The 23,223-nt window shown below is 34.4% G+C and overlaps 1 protein-coding gene across 2 annotated transcripts; it reads left to right on the top strand.

Annotated features, from left to right (window-relative positions):
• Positions 1-13,182: 13,182 nt before the first annotated feature.
• On the top strand, positions 13,183-15,248 carry LOC123678597 (mucin-19-like). 2 transcript variants are annotated; one of them, XM_045615726.1, is made up of 4 exons: positions 13,183-13,334; positions 13,860-14,462; positions 14,523-14,973; positions 15,055-15,248. In XM_045615726.1, the coding sequence occupies exons 1-4, from the start codon at positions 13,323-13,325 to the stop codon at positions 15,090-15,092; spliced, it is 1,104 nt and encodes a 367-aa protein (XP_045471682.1). In that variant the 5' UTR covers positions 13,183-13,322; the 3' UTR covers positions 15,093-15,248. The 2 variants fall into 2 exon arrangements, with proteins under 2 accessions (XP_045471682.1, XP_045471681.1); XM_045615725.1 differs by having other exon boundaries at positions 13,860-14,973.
• Positions 15,249-23,223: the final 7,975 nt, after the last annotated feature.

The following is a 23,223-nucleotide window of genomic DNA, read 5'->3' as shown; positions in this document are numbered from 1 at the left end:
TGAAGTTAATCCGGAAGTCAGTGATAACTACGTTCACACAAATTCCAGGGATAAAGAATTAGTTACCTCACTACAAGTGGAAAATAAATACAAGAGTGAACTTCTAATCCAGAAAGATCTTGTGATCGCAAATCAGGCAATTGCAATTCGATCTCTACAGGATCAAATAAGTTTATTGAAGAATAATCAATCAATGAGTAATACAAATTCTGTATCAACACATGGAACAAATAAACAAGGAGAACCCAATGTTCAACAAAAAAGCGGAGATTCCCATATTCGCAGCACACAGAAGAATGATATGAAAGATAAATCTAAAGGGAAACAAACAGTAAACGTTTCATATGCTGAAAAAGTAACTGAAAATAAAGATACAAATGGAAGTCAAACACTCCCTCAGGAAGTAAACAAGTTGAATTCTGTAAATCCGACTAATTATAAAACTACTGAACACGATCAAGAGAAAAAGGAGATGTCGGAATGGACCCAAGTACCCTACAAAAAGTTAAAACGAAAACCCAACCGTACTTTGGTAACTGGTGATTACGCAGGATCTACCAATGTTCAGGGAATAGAAAGATTGAGACCCTTCCATGTTACAAATCTACGACCGGATACGACTGCTGAAGATTTGGTGTCTTTTCTAAGGCAGAATTTTTCGGGAAATGTAATGTGTGAACCTTTGAAATCAAGATTTCCCGAGAGTTATTCCTCTTTTAAGGTCATGATTCCAGCAAGTGAGTACTCTAAAGCCGTCTCACCTTCAAATTGGCCTAAACATGCAAATGTCCGTCATTTTTTCCGGCAAAAAGTACCCAATCAGAACTCCAAGTGAATCCTAAAATTATCACGTCTTCAAAAAGATTGAAAATATTTCAAATAAATATTCAATGTATTTCAAATAAGATCAATAATCTGGAAGTCCTCTTAATTGAAGAGAAACCGGACATAGTTAGCATTGCCGAACATTGGAGTGTGAAAGAAAATATAGAACTTATGAGGCTTTCTGATTATAAGCTAGTCTCATATTATTGTCGTACCTCGCATAAAAATGGAGGAACTGCCATTTACGTAAAGAACACACTACGGGCGACGAACATTGATGTTTCTCAGCTCTCAGAAGAACTAAATTGTGAGGTCTGTGCGGTGAAAATATCGGGTGAAGACTTGAAAGTGGGTGTAATTAGTGTCTACAGATCACCCGTGGGTGACTTCAACTTATTTCTTGATAAACTCACCAGCGTGGTGCAAAAGTGTACAGATCAAACCAACTCTCTATTTTTATGTGGAGATATGAATGTAGATTTCAACAGCATGGACTCAAGACCGAAATCTCGATTCAGTGACTTTCTACAATGCTTTAATTTGAATATCACATCATTCGAACCAACAAGAATATTCACTGATATTTCTGGTAAAACATCAATTTCCTTGCTAGATTATATTTTGACAGATGTAGATCTAAAATCATGTAAAACTAGAATTTTTGAAGCTCATCTTGCTGATCATAAGGTGGTTTCCCTTGATTATTACTACTCAATGAAAAGTATTAGTTCTTGCGATTCTGTGGATAAAATACGCTATGTTAGGCAGGTTACTCAAAAAAATTTAGAAGAACTTAATGTTCTAATTAAAAACACAAGCTTTGAAGATGTTTATGTCAATTCTGATATAGATTTCTGCTTTGACACATTTGTCAACATCATTAAAGAAGCATTTACCGAATGCTGTCCTCTCAAGAGGTTTTTCACTAGAAAGGATTCTAAGCCTTGGTTATCGCGAGAGATAAAACAGGCTAGCCTTCATTTAAAAGATATATATTGGCTGCATTCTAATATCAGATCAGTGGAATCCTTGAAAATGTATAGAACTGCTAAGGCAGATTACAATCAATTACTGGAAACCAGTAAAAAAAAATATTACGTCAACATGATGAATAATTCTTTTCAAAAAAATAAAACAACTTGGAACCTAGTGAATGAGGAAATCGGTAAAACGAATAAAAATCATAAAAGATTAAATCTGCTTCTGAATGGAAATTTATGTACAAACCCTGCTATTGTAGCGGATTCATTTGGTGAATATTTTTCGACAGTAACTTCTAAGATTCTGTCAGAATATTTTCGGAATAATTTATCGGTATCATGTACAGCTTCAAAAATGCTATGTTCAAATTTCTTTTTTTATCCTGTTACAAAATATGAAGTGGGTGATGTTATCAAAATGTTGAAAAACAAAAAAAGTACAGGCATTGATTGTATATCGTCAAGAACTATGAAATTTATTAGTGACTCTATTTCTGAGCACTTCGCCTACCTGGTCAATCTCTCGGTTTCTACTGGCAGATTTCCGGCAATTTTGAAGAGGAGCATAGTTGTGCCTATTCATAAAAAGGGAGATCCTCTTGATATTGCAAATTATCGCCCTATATCCCTTCTGAGTTGTTTTTCAAAGGTATTCGAAAGATTAGTTTTAGACAGAATGCTTGCCTTTTTGAATAAGTTCAACGTAATTACAAGTTCACAACACGGCTTCAGGCCAGGTCATTCAACCGAGACTGCAGCTTATTCATTTGTGCAGACGGTTTACGAAAAGTTAGATGATGGGCATTATGTGGCTGGTATATTTTTTGATTTGTCAAAAGCGTTCGATTCATTGAGATTTGATTTTATGCTGAGCAAATTTTATAATCTGGGATTTAGAGGTATATTCCTTGAGTGGCTGAAGAGTTATATAACGGAGCGCAAAATGTCGGTGAGGGTCGACTGTGCTGACTCGAAGTCTTGCATACTGGATATGGGGGTTCCGCAGGGCTCTGTCCTCGGACCTCTATTATTTATTTTATTCATCAATGATTTACCTGAACATATCATTGCACTTTTGGTTGCACTATTTGCGGATGACTCATCTTTCTTGATTGCAGCTCAGAGCTTTGAGGAGCTTATAGGTGGTATTTCGGCGGTGCTTAGAATGTTTGTTGACTGGTGTCGCAGCAACGGTTTGGTAGTGAATATTGAAAAAACAGTGTGCATTCATTTTTGCCTCAAAAATATTGGTACTAATCCTAATCGAATTGTTTTAAATCACGATAATTTATCAATAACTTCAACAGAATACACTAAATTTCTTGGAATTCAGATTGACAAAAATTTACGTTGGACTGAACACATTGATATGGTTTGTAAAAAATTAAATAGTGCCTACTACGCCTTGAACAAGATAAAAAATTTATTTCCTCTCCAGTCACTCCAGGACATATACTACTGTCTTGCTTACCCACATATGTCATACAATATTTTCATATGGGGTAGTGCATCTGATTTGGATAGAGTATTTGTATGTCAGAAAAGAATTATTAGATGTATCTTCGGAATACCTCCCCAACATTCCTGTCGGCCTCATTTCAAAACAAATAAAATCATGACAGTCGCATGTTTATTTATATATAAGTGCGTTCTTCACGTAAAATCCAATGAAAAATCGTTCACAAAACTATCTAGTTGCCATCGATATCCAACGAGGAGTGGAGATGTTCTCGTTGTGCCGGCACATAGGACAACCAGGTTTGAACATTCACCTTTATTCCAGAGTATACGAATATACAATCATCTACCCACAAATATTAAAAATCTGAAACATATCCGTTTTAAAAATACCATAAAAAGTTTGCTATTTAGCAAGGGTTACTATTCAGTTTCTGAATATATGAGTGATTCCGAGTTGGTGTTGTGGACTTGTAATCACTAATTATTATCTAATTATTTGCTATTTCTTCTCTTTCTATTTTGTTGCTTTTCTTTGAATAATTTATATTTGACTTGTCCTATACTGTACTGTCTTAATGGATGAATAAAGTTTATTTATTTATTTATTTATTTATTTTATAGAAATATGTGGAAAATATCGCTCAGATGATGCATGCTTCACAGAAATTTTTTCCAAAGCATCATCTATTGCTCAGAGTCTCAATATAGAGATTGGAACCACGAATTTGCGGTAGACAAATGTATAGATTTAACTATGAAGCAGATTCAGCTGAAGATTACTTCAAAAATATTCATCCCATATTTAGATCATTTGATTTCAGCCCTTGAAACGAGATTCTCGAAAGAACATGTACCTAATGCTTTTTTCTTTGTTCAATTTTTTGCCAAAGAATCTTTTGCATCTTAAGGTCAGCAATATGTATAATATTGAAAATTTAGAAAGTGAATTGAACATTTGGAATGAGTATTTATCTAAATCACAAATGGATGAAAACATAAAAGTTGAAGATCTGATCGGACAATGTAAATTTTTGTCCTGCTGTCAAAGAATGCCTTATTCTTCTCCTTACATTTCCATGTACTACTTGTACTATAGAGCGTAGTTTCAGCACTTTACGCAGAATTATATTTTAGTTTAGAATAAAATATGCCGTCTCTGTTGTATAGCGATTAAGTATTTTGTCTTCAGAATTAATATTGTTTTTATGAGTTGTTTTTTGAAATTTATGATTTGTTAATTTTGATAATATGCTTATTTGTTGTTTTTACAATCTAGAGCAATTCTGTGTTATTTTGAATCATATTTTAGTATTAAATTTTAAACTTCATTGTTTGCGTGTATATTTCAAGATTTATTATTTTTATAAACATAGTTTTATCGAGCGTTTATGTATATATTTTTTATTTCGTTATTACTCGTTGATTTTTCTTTATTTATCAGCAATGATAATAATGAATGCATTCCGTTCTCCAAATTTTTTATATTTTATTTTTTTGTGAATTGTTCCGTTGAATGTGACTCGTTTTGAAAAGAGTTACCGTATTATTTTACATCACCCTATGTTGATGTTTTAAAAAAAATGTTGAAGTGGAAAACTTCATAATTTTTATTTTGCACAGTCCTCCCCCCACTTATGAATATAAATACAGGAATAGAAAGAAACGGAATACTAATATCGCCTACGACAATCATGGACGCCTTATCGTTTCTCGATAATTTTCATTTTGCCCCCCCTGAGAAAAATTTCTGCGGGCGCCCATGGTAGCAGATACGACAAAATTATACATAGGCGTACAACTTTGCTTCCGCCGTTTTCTTCCAAAATTTGAGGCTTGATTGTAGAAAACAGGTTATACATTTATGAAGTATTGTCCATAGCTGGCCACTTTTTCCTACCATCTTTCGGGCAGCGTACGAATCCCGCTTTGAAAAAACTGGTAATCTTTTGAAGTGATCCACGAAGCGATTCAATTTTTTACTTCTTCATGAGACCGGAAGTGCTAGTCAGCCAGGGCGTGTGCTATTGATCGAAACAAGTGATAGTTCAAGGAATCAACGTCTGGAGAGTACGGCGAGTGGGGTAGGACTTCATTCATTTCAACGTTTCCAAGTATGTCTTGACCACTTTCGCAACATGAGGTCGAGCATTGTCATGCTGTAAAATTACTTTATTATGTATCTCATTGTATTGAGGTCGTTTGTCTCTGAATGCTAGGTTCAAGCGTATTAATTGTGATCGATAACGATCACCTGTGATTGTTCCAGTCAGTTTTAACAACTTATAACACACTACGACGAGCTGGTGCAACCAAATACTGAGCATAACCTTGGAACCGGGAATATTCAGTTTGACCGTCGACGTGGAAGTATGACCCGGATATCCCCATGCTGCGCTTGGAATTATCGTAATGAACCCATTTTTCGTCCCCAGTCACAATGAGATGCAGAAATCCCTACCGTCTTTGACTTGCAATGAACTGTTCACAAACAAACAATTTAGCATAAAAACAAAACATCACATTGGAATATCTATGCAAAATTTAAGTTAAACCTATCTTTTGAAGGGAAGGTGCTATGAAAAAAAAAACTCAACTTTAACACCCTATATCTCGAATTCAGGGCGTTTGTGGGCCCATGCTTATAGGACTTTATTCCTTAAAATGATCCGAGGAATCTGTCGTTTTCGTTTGTTATACCTTCAATTTGGGAACTCCCTGCATATGGAATATTTTTTCGTCGCAATGTTATAACAACCAGAATAATTGTTATCAATACAGGTGAGTTATATGAAGGTTTATTAATGAGAAAAAAAAATTCTTCTCTATTTCATATTAAATTTTCTAATTGAATAAATATTTAAACACTTGTTGTACCTATATATAAAATTTTATTCATTTTTGATGAGGATTTTAATGAGAAGCACTCTTCAGACAATAATGTATTTTATGTTATTATTGGTTATATTTATATACAGGCACTCCCACCAACATATAACCCTGTTTACCTATGTAGGTTTACGATCATGTACCGAAAATCCTCCAAATCTCTTGCTAGTAAATAAATAAATAACCCACCATGTATGAATGTCTATAATTGAAAGGGTTAAATAAAATTCCTTAATTCTCTCGATGTCTCATCAAAATAGTTTTGTGATTTCAACCTGCATATTTTGTTTTTTGCAATATTTTGCCCGAATTTTAATATTGTCATTTATGTCATTGTTGGACTTCAATCAATGTATGATCAAGATCGAAACAACCTTGAAGCATTATTTTTTTGTCCTCTCAACTAGCTCTACCTTGGTAGCGTAAACGAAGAAAAAAAGAAAGAAAAATGCCTTTTATTTTGCCTATAGTTGGGTTTCGTTGTTTACCAGTTGCTTTTAATCGATCCAAATTGAATTTACGACAAGTAGAGACTAAAACTATCGAACAAATTCTTTGTTTTTAAACTTTCCGTAAAATATATTTCTACGGTAATATAAGGATGTATACTTACAGGTAAATATGGTTATCGTATACAAAAACGAGGCAGCTTCATTCTATTCTCCCTTATTGTTCCATCAATTTATTTTATATTGTGTAGCACCATTTCGGGTTGCATATGCAACATAGGTCGTTTTCATATCATTAGGATATTTGAATAACATACCCATATGTGTGTATTATTTGGACACAATCCAATAACATAATAATAGATTCAAATCATTAAGCTTTCTGTTTATTTATACTTACCTTTCAAGTAACTTAATATTTTTTTTTGCAAATTATCATCTATTCTTTCTTTTTGGAATCATCGACAGTGCCGATGAATCATTGATTAAAACTACGTTTACCCTCACGCCTTTCAATGGAATGCCTCCTACGCCTCTGGATCAATGTCATCAAGTTGGCCCCTCATTCTGTTTTACTGTTATTCTCTTCGCCATACCTGCTAATGAAAAGTGAATCTCCATCGTGCCACCGTCTAGCCTTTTTGGCCAAAGGTTCTGAAGACCGTTATTTCAACAATTTCGCTTTTGTTTGGGTCCCATTACATCGAATGCCTTCTTGACTCTTTTGTGGTTCAAATTGTTGTTAAATTACATGGTTATTCGCGATATAGAGTTGAATACAGCGAAAATAATCCCCATCATTTTGTTTTATGGAAATGTAGTTATATATAACAAGCGTGTAGGTATGACTTAGTGTAATGATTGTATTGTATGTGTAATATATTATCATCCTGATCTGCTTTGGCTGGAAGCTAAAAGTTTTACAGCTCACAGTTTCGCTCACTTTTGGGTTTCTTGTATTGGATGGTGAGCCTAAGGAAGTAGAATCGTTTTGGGTGATTTGGATACTGACAATACTGACGAGATAATAGACTAAATGTATTTATTTCGAAAAAATGCCCGGACACGTTGATTTTTGTTTCAAGGTGGACAACTTTTTTGAGGTCAAATTTAAAACCTACAACCCTCAGGGTTGTACAACGAGAGTAAAGTACCTTTTTCCTTGAGAAATATTCTTTACAAACGTTTTCCATACACCAATTTCGAGGTGAGCAGAAGGTTTGAAGTGCCCTTCCTCATAAAGTCCCGATATTGGCCCTTCATGGAAAGAAAGGGATCCTCTTCTTTATGCATGCTTTATGACTACAAAACATAATCTTATTTTGTTGTGTCATTTCTATCACACGTTTTTTTCCATCAAACAAACTTTTTTCCTTAAAATTATCATATTTTAAATCAAAGACCTCCATTCGATTTCACTTTGAATACAAAATTCCCATTCAATTTCAATTTAAATTCAACAAAATTTCAATGTCTATGAAATATTACCAAATACAGACAATAAATCACTAGTTTTCAGAGTAGCCAACCCTAGAAAACACATACGAATAAAAGGAAGCTTTCTAAAAAATGATGTGAAACCGAAGCACTTTCAAGCTCCATTCGAAGGCGACTTTCTAATGAAACGATTTTTACCAAAGGGAGTCTTTTCGGATGGATTATGAAACTGGACCTCAGTGTTAGAACACCAACCTAAATTTTGAGTAGAAAAGATGGGGTCACTGATCCCTCCTTTGAAAGGCCTTTCTAACCTGAATCCAGAACATATATTGATATTTTTTCAATTCAATCCATTTTTCTACGAGATATTCAAATTCAAATTTCGTACAGAACTGATGGTCATTCCGTTAATCATGCTATCACCCAATTGAAGTAACATACATTGAAATTTAATGCCGCATTTAAAATTTAATACTCCAATCATTTTCACCACTCAATCTGAGAAGAAAACCGTTATACTACACAGCTAGTATGTTGGGGCGACAAATTATAGAAGAATGTAAAAAAATAAAGCCAATAACGCTACAAAAGATGACTATATTCGAACAGAATCAGTGTGTAGAGGCAAGGCAGGAGGATCGTTTGAACATTCAATTCAATATTTTATTTAAATCCCCGATAGTCTAGGTACTATTTTACAGTGTTTCAGCAATTATCTATGTTGATTTTTCATCGAAGATTGCTGATAGTCTCATCAGAACCAATAACCATACAAATTCAAGGGGAATATCGAAAAAAATCCAAATATTTCAACAACAGATCAACAGAACAACAACAGAAGTTGAAATATTGCATATATACGAATACAGAATAACTGCTTCAAGCTCCATGCAAAATTTCGTGCTAATAACATCTTCAGACGCATAGAAAATTTTGAGCAGGATATTGAAAAAAAATAATAAAAGCAGTGAGTATATTTTTTCTCGAAATTTTCGATAAATGCGAAAATTTCAAATAAAATAAAAATTTGCAGCATTTTCCTAGAAAAAAGGACTTCAATGTTGTCCGATCGAGGAAGTTCCTAATAAGCCAAGTAGGTAATGTATTATGTGTTTCCAGTCATTCAATCAAACTCGTTAAGATCAAGTTTCTTGTATATACACGTGTAAATAATTCATTGATTTGAACGAATTAGACTTGATTTATTCAACATTGACCGTGATAATGATAAGCTTGTCGACGAACTTGTTTTGTTTTATTCTATTTGTGCTTTATGAATTGGAAAGGTATCATTGGAATCCAGTTATCTCTATTTGTTCAATTATATTGTATTGAGATGAAATAAGTGAAAGATTTTTCAATAGGAATGATTCATGTAGAAATGGTTGTACCGGCAATACTGTCTATTATTTTTTAACATTTTGTATGTCATTTGTGTTTAGTAAGAATAAATATTCTTTAAAAAAAAACAATAATTTCATTGGTAAGAAAAAAAAACCTTTGTCATTTCCTTTCGTATTAAGCGCATTATCGTATCCCCGAACTATCATATACAGGGCGATTCACCAAGATAGCCTATTAGACGTTTATGGAAAAGTAATTACAATTTTGCGCTGAAAATTTGCTTGTTGGGGTTTGAAACAATGATCTTTCTCTATAAAATATATTCTCTATTTCAGTATCGTAATGAGTTCATTACAGTTTTAAAAACAGTGCTGTAATGAACTCATTACACGGTTTCCGTTATATTTTTAGTTTTGTTGTTGTCTATATTGACTTCCAATCCTATCGAATTTCAACAAACGTCAATAATTGCCAATATAATATAATTTGGATATAGTAAAATGATTTGCAACATTATTCGCAATTCCTCTTAATTCTTTTGGTGTTAAATCAACTTCATCAGACATAATTCACGAGTTTAATGCGTAATTGTAAATTATTTCAAAATTTGAAACGTATGATTCATATTCAAATTCCGTAATCTGTCAATTTTTGTAACTTTCACACCAACTGCCAAGATACAATACAAAAGTCACTAAGATATATAACCTGAATTTTTCATTGACAATATTCCACAAAACTTGACTGAAATAGAGAAAATATCGTCTAATACTCGTTGCAGAAAGCAACTGCAACACTCTTGTGTTCGAAAACTTGCTCCTTCGTCACTTGTTTTCGAATTTCGCATTCATGTTGGAATAGGAGCCCATTCTGCAACTTGTTTTAGAATAAACTATTCAAATCTCTACAACTTCCGATTATACAGGAAACATACTACTACTTCCTTATTTCAAATGGCACACTCGGTATATTTTTGTATAATTACATAGCTTTTTTGATGGAAATTTCAGTAATATGCCATAGCATGGGTGAACTCAACGGTTCATGAGTTAACGGGATTCTTATGAAAAAACAGTGGTGACGAGGACTCACATTTTCTGAATATTTCTGCAGAAACATTTTTTTTTTCTAAACACTTTTTCAATATCCGATTCTGCCAATACTTTGTATTATAAAACTTTTAAGTTTGGATAAAAATATATAGATTGTTTATGAGAAGATCATGAAGCTGGCAACTCAAATTCATCAAAACTCAAGATTTTCAAATTAGAACCTATATTTTTTATCATTTCATCAATTCTAAGTATAAAAATAGAAGGGTTGATTGAGCAAACCCTCGATAACTACTAAATAACTGAATAAAGTTTTCATTTTAGGTATAGGGTTTGCCATTTATTTATTTTATCTATTATTTATTATTTCTTATTGATCATTTATTATTTATTATCTATTATTCATTATTTATTATTATTTATCATTTATTATTTATTATTAATTATTCATTATTTATTATTTATCATTTATTATTCATGATTTATTATTTATTATTTATTGTTGGGGATTTACAAAGAAAATTTTAGTGGACTGTATTTAGAGTTAAATCTTATCCCAACACAGTACGAAAACGAAAAGGACAAGTGAAACCAAAGTAATAATAAAATAATATTCCTACCTAGAAGTGGGTGTACTTAAGTTATGGATCTTGCAGCAGTCCTCAGCTTCCAGAAGCAGATTGATTGAGCTCAACAAACTGAACCAGAAGTGGTAGATCCTTTATGATTGACAAGCTGGAAAATTATTAATTCGACCCCACTTATCCTTAGGAATGTCACAGAGTACGCCACTGGTGACAACTTTATTTCTCACAACGGAGTCTTTTGATTGAATGTTTATGGAACAGAAACACTGTATTCCTGATATACACAACTTCGATTGTCAGCGAACAATGCGTTGAAAATGCGATATTTTCCGAAATTTGTGTACGTAAATTATTAGAACAATAATTATTATTAGGTAGCAGAATGGAAACAATCAATTTTTCGTATGACACGTAAAGAATGATACTGAGACTGATATGGTAATCACAATATGTGCGCTAAGCGGCAGAGATCACAGCTGTTTTAAAATTGCGATAAATACTAATTTAAATTCATTCGAAATTTAATGACTGAAAAATTGAAAAGATTTGAGAAAATTGAATTGGAAAAAAAAGAACGTTCACTTGGCGTGAACATTTATTATCCATTTTTTTTTAATTTATTTTTATTATTTATCGAACAGTATTCACTATTTTTTATTCATTATTCATTATTTATTATTGATTATTCTTTATTTATTAATTATTATCCATTATTAATTATTCAATTTTCATTTTATTACTTATTGGTCATAATTTATTATTCATTTTATTATGTTTTCAACCAATTATTATTTATTTATATCCTTATTTCAAGTTCTTTATCGATAACTCTTAAAGTTTTCATTTAAAGAGTAAAGAGTTTGTTATACAGGGTCCCAACGAAAATACGCCAGAACTCAGAAATAAAGATTTAAAAAAAAAGGTCCACTACTGTTTCGAGGGTGACGAATTTCAATCATCCCCATGAAGGTGGCATCAACCCCCAACATTTATGAATAAGGAACAGAGGTCGAGTGTTGGCTAGTTTGAAAGTTATTTATGTTCTACATACAAACCAGATTTTCGGTTTATTATTTTAGAAATAATGTAATATTCGCTACAAAAGGTGATGTTCAGCAGACAGTTGAACCTAAGAGTTTTGAAGAATCCAAAAATAATTTTCAAGTTCTGTATCAGGGAGAAAGAATTCTTATGACGAAATTATTCCGAAAAAAACCGGAGGGTGATAACAACCCCTTGAAATTTTTTTAAAAAGGAAAAGTTTTTTCATTTCAGTTGCAATGTTTAGAGCACAGAAAAACTTCGAAAATGTTGGGGGTTGTTGCCACCCTCAGGTGGTGTTTTCGGAACAATGTCATCAGAACATAAAAATTATTTTTGGATTCTTCAAAACTGTTAGTTTCTAGAGTTTGGAAGGTTCAACTTTCTGTTTCGACATCACCTTTTGACGGTATAGTGAATAGTGAACTGATTTTGAAAATCTTAACTGTGTTGTGCACAGAACATAAATAACTTTCAAACTAACCAACACTAGACATCTCTTCCCTAATCAAAAAATTTTTGACGTTGAGGACGTTGAGGCTACTTTCATGGGGTGGTTTTTCAGGAACAAACTCATGATGAATACAATTTTTTTAAATTTTCAAAATTATTCCCTTCTAAGTTCTGGGGTGGTCAAATTTTCGTTGGAACATACTGTATAATACCCATTGTGAAATTCGTTTCAAATTAGATACGCCCCAAAGTTTTCGAGATATTCATGATTTCCTTATAACACGGAAATCTTCACACTGCGATACCTCAACTTTTACAACAAATATCATCGAAGCGCACCTTGCTTGTTGATTTGGAACACCATCATTAGCCAGTTAATTCCATTTCGAAAATAACAGGCCTAACATAACGAAAAGAAACATTCCTGAATTGGGCCAAAATCAGCGGAGTTATCTGATTGGAAAGGAATTCAGGAACTCGTGTGATTTTTTGTAATGCACCGGCAAAGATATCCACGAGGAAAAAACGGTTGTGAAATGGGTATCGAACGCAAAGGCCATGGATTTCTGCCTGTAACTATTTAGTAGCGGTATTATTTGAATAACATGCTCCATTTACGGTTTTCGCATTCTAAGATGATGCAATGTGCATTACCCATGGGTGGACACAATATGAAACTTGTCTTTTCCTATTTGCTGAATATTTTAATGCACGAACGTTTGAAGGACTCCGCTGGGATATATATAAGCAGGGGGTAGCTAGATTCAAATCATAATTCACTGGATTTTAGTTAGTTAACACAATATGAACTCCTTGGTAAGTATAACATTATAGGTTATGTTAGGTTATGTCTATTTAATGTTTCCCGAATTGGAATTTCTCTTCCGCGTTGAATTTAACTGAATAACATTTTTCTCTCGTAGAAAATGATTCCTTTTTACATTTTTGGCCTTAAATTCTATTTCCTTGTTTTCACATTTCTTATTTGGTTGCTGCAACTATTACGTCTTGTTATCAGCTTTTCATTTCACTGTTAGATGTTTTCTTAATGAATTTCCGCAGGTCGACCAAAAATATTCATATCTCAAAAATTATACGGTATTTGTTACCAATTTTACTTCAAAGTGTTTTTTTCAATTTTACTAATTGTTCCATTTTTTTAATTATTCTTATAGTCCAATATAACATTGAAAACACTTCCACTATGTTGTTTACAAAAAATTTTCGTTTTCCAAATTTCAACGAAATAAATTCGATGCATAAGTGCAAAAACCCTGTAGATAATCTTCGTATGGCCAAAGAAATTCAATAAAATAATTGTTTCCGTTTTTTCTTCAATAGGCATTTGCAACAATCGCTCTGACGATCATCTATTCGTCGACTGCCTCCATAATTGGCCATGGTGCAGGACTTTTGGCACCAGCAGGAGCTGTATGGGGACCAGTAGGAGCATCTGCTAACCTGGTAGCTGGAGAGGGACCATATGGATCTCTAATTGGACCACACGGCGCATCTGCATCTCTCATAGGCCCCATCGGTGCATCTGCATATCTTGTAGGCCCAGAAGGACCAACCGCCAACCTTATAGGTCCAGCAGGTCCATCAGAAACCTTGGTAGGTCCAGCAGGTCCAAATGCCCACCTTGTAGGTCCATCTGGTCCAGTAGCTAATTTGGTAGGCCCAGCTGGTCCAACTGCCAATCTTGTAGGTCCATCTGGTCCAGTAGCCCATTTGGTAGGCCCAGCTGGTCCAACTGCCAATCTTGTAGGTCCAAGAGGTCCTTCTGCAACTTTGGTAGGCCCAACTGGCCCTACTGCAAACTTGGTCGGCCCAACAGGTCCACAAGCCAACTTAATCGGACCATCTGGTCCAACTGCTAACCTTGTCGGCCCAACTGGTCCAACTGCTAATCTTGTCGGCCCAACTGGTCCAACTGCCAACCTTGTCGGTCCAACCGGCCCAGTTGCAAACTTGGTCGGTCCAACTGGTCCACAAGCCAACTTGGTCGGTCCAACTGGTCCACAAGCCAATCTTGTCGGTCCCACCGGCCCAGTTGCAAATTTGGTCGGTCCTACTGGTCCACAAGCCAACTTGGTCGGTCCAACTGGTCCAGAAGCCAACTTGATTGGTCCATCTGGTCCAACTGCCAACTTGGTCGGTCCAACTGGCCCATCCGCTAATTTGGTAGGCCCAGCCGGTCCTGTAGCTAACTTGGTCGGACCAAGAGGTCCATCTGCCACTCTTGTTGGACCAGTCGGAGCTTCAGCTAGGCTTGTGGGTCCAATTGGTGGATCTTCTTTAGTCGGTCTTGGTGCTGGTCCAGCCATCAGTTTGCGAGGTCCAGGATTGGATTTGGGTTCTTTGGGTCTTGGAGTGCACGGAGCGATTGATGTAGGACGATTGGGTTATGATGGCATTGGTGGAGGTCACGGAGGTGTTTTAGTGGGACCATCCAGTAAGTATAGTATTTCTGCAGATGTTTTTCGTACTATTCAACTGTGTCTGACTGAATCTCTAACTATGTGATCATTTTCAGGCGGTCTTCTATTGAAATCAGGTCTTGGTCTACACTGATCAACTCAGGAATGATACAACAAGTTGATGTACTGCCAAACATTCATACCTCTTCCTTCTTCTATTTATCTTGTCAATATTTGTTTATGTGATATACTTTGACATTGTTTAATTTTACTGCTCCTTAAATAAAGATATTATTGTTGATGTGAGAAATTGATCGTATGTATTTCGATGTGATATTTCAATATGAATATTTCTAATATCAATGGATCAAATGATAAAAAATTTAATAATGCTGAGCTCAGGACAAAGAGACCTTTGAGGTATAACCTGCCCCATCTTCCCTATTCAAAATTTAGGGATGTAACGTCGAATATAGAAGAAGTACAAAAATTTCGTATTTTGTCTTAGAATCTCTTTCCTCAAAGTGAGGTTGGAAATTGTTCACATGACTGCATCGTTTACATCATACTATTTTCATTTGAGTAATAGAATTTTGTCTCTGTTCGTCGCATTAGATCTATTGGTACATTATCGAGACGTATCTTTGCCAACACTGTATATTATAACGCTTTATATCAATTATTATTTTTGAAAATAATTAAAGAGTAAAGGCAAAAGCCTAAGATCTCGAAAAACTCCAATAAATAACTTCGATAAATCAAAAAAATACCGCACAATAAAGAAGCATGCCACAACAGACTGCAAAAAATGATTAGATTCACTAGAACCATGTATTAATACTAAGACCATAATAAGTAATAAGTAATAAGTAATTTATTTCCATCAATAATTTACATGGTTAGTCAAAATATAGCTCTAATATTTACAAATTACAAATTATAACACAAAAATTCTTCCACTGAATAAAAAGCATTATTGACGAGCAGATCTCTTATTCCCTTCAAGAACCCTCTTTCCGGTAGATTCCTCACATCCGCCGGCAGTTTGTTGAACATCTTGATTCCCCAGTAGGTCGAGAAATTCTGTGTATATTTCCTCTTGTGTAGTGGTGTTATAAGGTCGTTCCTGTATCTGGTGTCAAAAGAGTGGCATGATCCATTCCGCATCAAGATGTTCCTTCTTTGGTGAGTATATTTCAAACACTCCTTTATGTAAAGTGAAGGAAAGGTAAGTATTCCATACTTCACATATACTGGTCTGCATGAGTCTCTTCTTCCGATCCCATACATAATGCGAATGGCCTTTTTTTGCAGGATGTGAACTCTGGAAGCCTCTGAAGCATTACCCCATAAGAGTATACCATACTGCAACACACTCTGAAAATTAGCAAAATAGGCAGTTCTTACCATTTCGTGAGTGCCACATTTTTTCAATCTTCTCAACAAAAAGAGTATCTTAGATAATTTAGCACATACAAAATCTACATGTGAAAACCAATCTAGTCTATTATCCAAGACTATGCCTAAAAAATTTGCATACTCCCGATTCTGTCTACTACCAAAATTCAAACTTGTTGTTTTTTCCGTATTTAATTTTAGTAGGTTCTTACGAAACCACTCTTCAACCTCTTCTAGGGCAAGTTCTTTCCTTTCAAGAAGGTTTTCCATACATTTTGAAACAATGACAATGGAGGTGTCATCACAATAGATGCACAAACAGTCGCAATGTTGAAAGCTCATATCATTTATATATAACAAAAATAGTAAGGGTCCCAAGATTGACCCCTGAGGAACTCCACACTCAATTTTTTGCTGAACGGATATTTCATCCTTCCAGTTAACTTTCTGATATCTATTCATCAAATAAGACTCCAGCAACTTGAGCACAATTCCCCTGAAACCATATGAAGTCAGTTTATCAAACAGAATTGTATGTGATACCACGTCAAAAGCCTTGCTCAAATCAAAATTGATCATCTCAACTGTATCACCATTATCTATTGCCCCTATTATTTTCGTGACGATGTCCATTAAAGCTGTAGTGGTATTTCGTCCTTTTCTATATCCGTGCTGGTTTTTATTCCAGAAGTTCTTTTTGTCCATCCATTTAATCATTTTATCTTTGATGACAATTTCAAAAATTTTTGATATGCAAGGTAAAATTGCAATTGGCCTGTAGTTATTGTAATCATTTTTTTCACCTTTTTTTTTATAGATTGGGATAATTTTCGCTATTTTCAATTCATCTGGAAAACAGCCTTCCCGCAAACACTTATTTATTAAGACCGACATAGGATAACTTATTTCATCACTGAGTTTCTTCAAAATTTCAATGTTGACTTCATAAACATCTGTTGATTCTTTTGATTTAATAGATAATATTATTCGTTTGATTTCATTTGCGGTACAATCAAAGAAGAAACAAGATTTTTCGTTATTTGAATCAAAGTTTTTAGTTATTTTGTAGTTTTGCTGAGATGTTTTTAGTTCCTTATTGATTTTCCTGCCAATATTTGCGAAATAATTATTCATGGTATTTGCGTCAAGATTCGTTTCAATTTTCTCCCTCTTTTGCTTAGAGTTTTGATTTTTTATTACCTTCCATAATGCTTTCAATTTATTTTCAGATTTGTTTACGTATTCCTCATTTTTTTCTCTTACAACTCTGTTTATTTCCTCAGTGAATATTTTTCTGAAAGATTTATAACTTGATAAGGACTCTGGGGCTTTTTTAACCTTGGCAATTGTGTCCAACGCATCTAAAGTCTTTTTCATTTCAATAATTCGGTCATTACTCCAGAAAAGTTTTTTGCTGTTTCTTTTCCCCAGTTGTTTTTCTTTCAAAGGTATCTGATGATCGACAATATGAAGAAAGTATTCATGAAAGGCCGAATAAGATTCCTGTGCACCTTTTCCGTGAAAAAAACTATCCCAACAAACCTCAGAAAATTTATTTTTCATCGAGTTTATATCCTCTCGAGTTGCAGCCTTTCTTCTAATAATTTTTTTAATTTCAGGTGATCCAGCAGAAACGGTCAAACTTATAAATTGTGCCAGGTGATCAGACAGATGAAGTTCCCCTGTCTTACAATTTTGATAGTTGGTGTTCAAAAATATATTGTCTATACAAGTTTCAGTGCTATTACTAATTCTAGATGCTTCATGAAAAACTTTAAATAAACCATAAGAGCTGAATAGGTCTGTAATAGACTTGGTCAGCCTTGTATCTACAAGGAAATTGATATTGAAGTCCCCTGCTACTATTATTTTCTTATCACAAAAATCATCCGTAATACAATTCAAAACCTCTGCTAACCGATCGAAAAAAATGTCCAGTGAACCCATTGGTGATCTGTATAACCCAAGTATGACTGCATCAATATTTGCCAGATATAAACCCGCAAATTCGGCGTCTCTCTCAATTGATAGCTCCGTTAATTTTTTCAAAGAAGTACATTTATAATTACTTTTTGTTGCTATTAATACTCCGCCATGTTTGTTGACATGTCTACAATAATGTGCCCCAATTTTGAAATTGTGAAGATTCAAAAATTCCAATTGACCCTCGCACAACCAGGTTTCAGTGAGGCAAATTATGTCAATATTATGTTCAATGACTTGCAAATTCAGTTGATCAATTTTATGCTGCAGTGATTGTATGTTATAGTTTAAGACATTGAAAATTTTAATATTGAAATTTACCTGCTTCTTCAGTCCTTGTGCCACGAAAAAACCGAAAAGGACGAATGACTATATTTTCAGGCCAGGTCTCAGGATTTTTAATTTTATCCAACATAGAATAGTCACATCCAAGCTCCCTTGAAGCTGCCTTCCTCTCCAATTTTTGCTTTTCCTCTTATGATTTCATTATTCCTAACTTTTTTATTCTTACTTTTTTTCGATAACACTTGTTTCCAGTCCGCATTCCAATCACTTTCAACCGCCGCCACTGATTGAAGTATCTGGGTAGTTCCAATTTCTTTTGTTGACTTAGAAATATTTGGAACATATGTGCTACTACTGTCACCTGTTACAGTATTTTTATCCTTCTGTTGTGACAGTGATGTGTTTTCTTTTGTTTTGATAACCTCACTTTCAGACTGATCAGACCTTATATCGAATATATTGCCAACCTGTCTCCTAAGGATTCCTATTAGCAACTCCTGCTCTTCAGTTCTCTTCTCTAATTGATGTTGAAGCTTTTGCATTAATAAATTAGAGTGACGTATATTTTCATTTTCCGCCTTTAGTGTTTGACAGTTCCCGGAACATCCTCCAGTGACCTGGGATTCTTCTGAGGTATCCGTATTTTCCATATCAAGTGCAGCACATAAAACATTGTTTGTTTTAACGTTATTTGGCACTCTTTTATTAACTATGTATTCAATCAACTCATCTTTTTTCCATTTACTTAACTCGCTTACCAACTGTGACTTTGTTATCGTCGCCATTTTAAAAAAATTAGTTAGTCGAAGTGTTAGCAGGGTGTTTCAAAAAAAGGTTGTCCCGTCTTGTATCCAGCCGATATATAGCAGTGATAGAACTGGCAACAACCTCACCAATATTTCCAACCAACTCCCATGCACAACATTGATGTTCTCAGGAATATTGCGAATAAGAATGTTGTATGATCTCACCACTTCAGTATGATGACACCGTTGAATGCTCACAGTCTCCGCGATGACAGTGATGACTTCAATCTGATCCATGGATCCATGATCCATCCTCCTACCGATAGCCAACAGATTTGTTTATAGAGAGTTTTGGGTGTCATGTAAACTCCTCACGTCTTTTTGGCAAGTTTTCAATGCATTATACTATGCTCATTCAGTGTTATCTCATGGGATTTGAGTGCATTAGTACACTTCGCTAATAGCTCATCTAGTTTACTCTAAGTGGACTAAATCGAGGCGATATCTGCGGCAATTTGGTCAAGAAGAGTAAGCTTTACAATGGCTTTTAGGATCTTGTCAATGTGTGTATCAGGTATGATAGGATTTCCTGATACAGTAGGAGAGACCAGACTCCCCTAAATATTGCGGCTTCGCAGCTGTCTTGAGGAGTTAATGTACGATGTAATGATGAGCAGGAAAAATGTTCGCTATTTTCAGAGACAATTTTTGCATCCCGAAGTGTTAAGTTAACGAAAGATAAATGAAATTATTTGCAACAGATATTACATGACATTTCTTTCTTATTGCCTTTATTCTTCATACCTACATACTAGACAGTTCGGTTTAAAGATGATAAGGGAAGTCTTGAGGTGGATGGAATTCTTCATTCTCTAATGTTAGAAATTTAATCAATGCGAAAAATCAGCAAGAGGAAATAACCAGGTGAACGCAATCAATAAAATATCACACAAACTACTTAAACTAATTCTATTTGAGGGAGAGGACAAAGACAGGGGAAAAACATTTTTCACCTTCTAAGGCCGACCAGAAAGACTTTGAGCAGATTAACACTGGTAGGCCAAGGAAAAGCAAGTGTATACCAATAGAGGAAAATCACAAGCGATATGGATACTTGCATTTAGTTAATCACTTCCAATAAATCACAAAATAGAAATTACATACAAACGTGTATGGCCTCCTCTAGTCACGGTTAAACGATGTGCTTATCAGAAAAGCAGATGTTCACTCACTGATTACATATGGATGTGATTCTCGATCTACGAAAGAATGAAAAATGAATCGGAAAATTGTTGCAATAGTATCAAATTATAGTTGATATAAAACAAAAAAAAAACAAAACCACAAAAAAACTCACGTGAGAACCCTTATCCACAACTAGATAACAGGCAAACCAAAATTTTTCAATAAATAACTCCGATAAATCAACAAAATACCGCACAATAAAGAAGCATGCCACAACAGATTACACATATTGCAAGAATTGAAATATTCATTCGAACCATGTATGTATAGGTACTGAGACCATAATATAAAGGGTGTTTCAAAAAAGGTGATCCCGTCCTAGGATAGGTAGAAGACTGAAAAATATTTGGGGTTTGAGTAATAAAAAAATAACGCCATCCGTATTCAAGATAAAGGGCATTGAAGAAGATAAAATTGCACACATTTTTCACAATATTGCCAAAACTTCTGGCAAAATTGTAACGAAATTTTCTACGAATATAGTTTGGAAGCTGAGACATCCCATGCATTTGTTTTGACTGTCTTAGAAGGCTATAGTTACACGGTTCATACTAAGTAGTATTGAACGTTACTTTTTTGAGGCTATATTTATTAATCAAAATTTCAAGTGAACTTAAATATCATTCAATTTTACACCAATATGGTACTCTTGGTAAAACTGGATACAACGAACCTTTTTGGGAATATTGAAAATTTTGAAGTAAACCGAATGAATTAAACCGAAGCTGGTATAAAGTAATTATAAAGTTATTAATTAAACAAGATCTCATAAGAGGAAAATCAATATGAAAACTAAGAACATAAAATAAAATTCAATTAGTTAAGTGTTCAAAATGTCCTTCGCTTTCACGAATACACAAGTCTATTTTTTCCATTTCTTGACGTGAGTTCACATATGTAGCATCGACTGAACTGTGTAGTCCTAAGGATAAACATCGCATGACCGAGAGGGCCAATGAATCGGAGCTTTGCTACAGTTCGACGAGAACCAGGAGGACCACAAGGACCGGACACGACCGAGCTCTACCCTTCTAATATTTTGAATATCTGGAATTGAATGATATTAATGTTCCTTTTAGCGGGGAGTGAAAAGACGACGGCGAGGTGATTTTTCTATCCTATGCGCATAGGCTAAAGTCGGGAATATAGTAATAATAATTAATAACTTTATCATTATTTTATACCAGAATCGGTTATTACTTCATAATTTTCGAATTAAAATATTCCGAAAACGATACATTGTATCGAGTTTCACCAAGAGTACCTTTTTGGTGTAAAATTGAATGATATTTATGTTCACTTGAAATTTTGATTAATACATCTAACTTCAAAAAAGTTACGTTGAATACTACTTGGTAGGTATGACCCGTGTAACTTTCTTACTATTGCCTTCTATGAGAGTCAGATTCAAATATAAAAACAAATTCATAGGATGTATCAGTTTCCAAAACATATTCGTAGAAAATTTCGCTACAATATTGCCAGTACTTCCGGCAAAATCGTAAAAAAAGGGATACATTTTTTCTTCAATGCCCTTTATCGTGAATACGGAAATTCTTTACCAAGTAAACCTCAATTATTCTTTAGTTTTCTACCAATCCTAGAGACGGGGACACTTTTCTTTAAATTACCCTGGATATCACCACTATCAATATAATAATGACTTTTTCGAAATCAAAATAGAGTTACATTCTTTCAGATATCCACAGTTAGATAATTCCCAACCTTTGAAAAAAATGCAAAAATAATGGTGAGGCATTGTGTACATCTCTTGTCTCGAAACTATGTACACATAACAAATACCTGCTCGTCCATTCACAACTTCAATTATCATAATCATTAGAAGCTCAATTTATTAAGAGGATACATTTTGATCGGCTTTATTGTATGCAAATAGCAGGTATTTCGAATAGTCCATTATAGAGATGATTGATTGGAATGAACAGGAATATTCAGTAGCTCCTGATGAATTATTACAATGGAGTCATTCCAACCGTTAAACTGTTATTGATTACTCCATTCTACTATCTAATTTTTTTGTTGAGCGTGGTTCTTATGAATCGAGTAAGGGGTTTTATTCCGTGGCATGTAAATTATGTTAAATAGACGTTCTATCTCTCACTTCATTACTCGATAGCATCGCTTTGCTTTCAACTTTAGGTTATTATTGCGATTATCCAAAACTTGAGCTTTCTGGGTTCTACACAGGAAAAATTGATATTCAATCTTTCAAGAATGCCTTCTTTCTTGGAACAAATTCAGATAAAAAAAAATACGCTTATCCAGTACTGTGATCCTTTTCAAGTCTTGTTTCGGTCTGGAAAATTCACCTTTTCGGCTTAGAACAAAATTTATCTATTCTGGGTCCTTTATATACCTAGGTGCACTTTGAAAATAGGTGAATTCAATTATGACCAGTGACGTCATCAGAGGTGAGGAAGGGAGGGGTTGGTGGGCTCACCTGCCCCCCTAATTTTTTTCTGTTCCCCACGAAATATTACACGAGGAAAAAATAATACATGAATTCAACATAAACTAGAAGAACCCGGAAATTTTGTTCTCCCCCTAAAATCCTCGTCCTTCATTGGCCCCCCTATTCTGGTGCTGAAGTCACCACTGCTCAGAACC

This window comes from Harmonia axyridis, chromosome 4 (assembly GCF_914767665.1).
Source record: "Harmonia axyridis chromosome 4, icHarAxyr1.1, whole genome shotgun sequence".
NCBI classification, from domain to species: Eukaryota; Metazoa; Arthropoda; class Insecta; order Coleoptera; family Coccinellidae; genus Harmonia; species Harmonia axyridis.
This window is presented reverse-complemented; position numbering and strand designations above follow the sequence as displayed.

What these genes read in the sequence shown, in the direction of transcription:
- LOC123678597 (XM_045615725.1), top strand. An exon ending in TGTTTTAGTGGGACCATCCA is followed by an intron (nt 14,974 to 15,054) that starts GTAAGTATAGTA and finishes GATCATTTTCAG; the next exon opens with GCGGTCTTCTATTGAAATCA.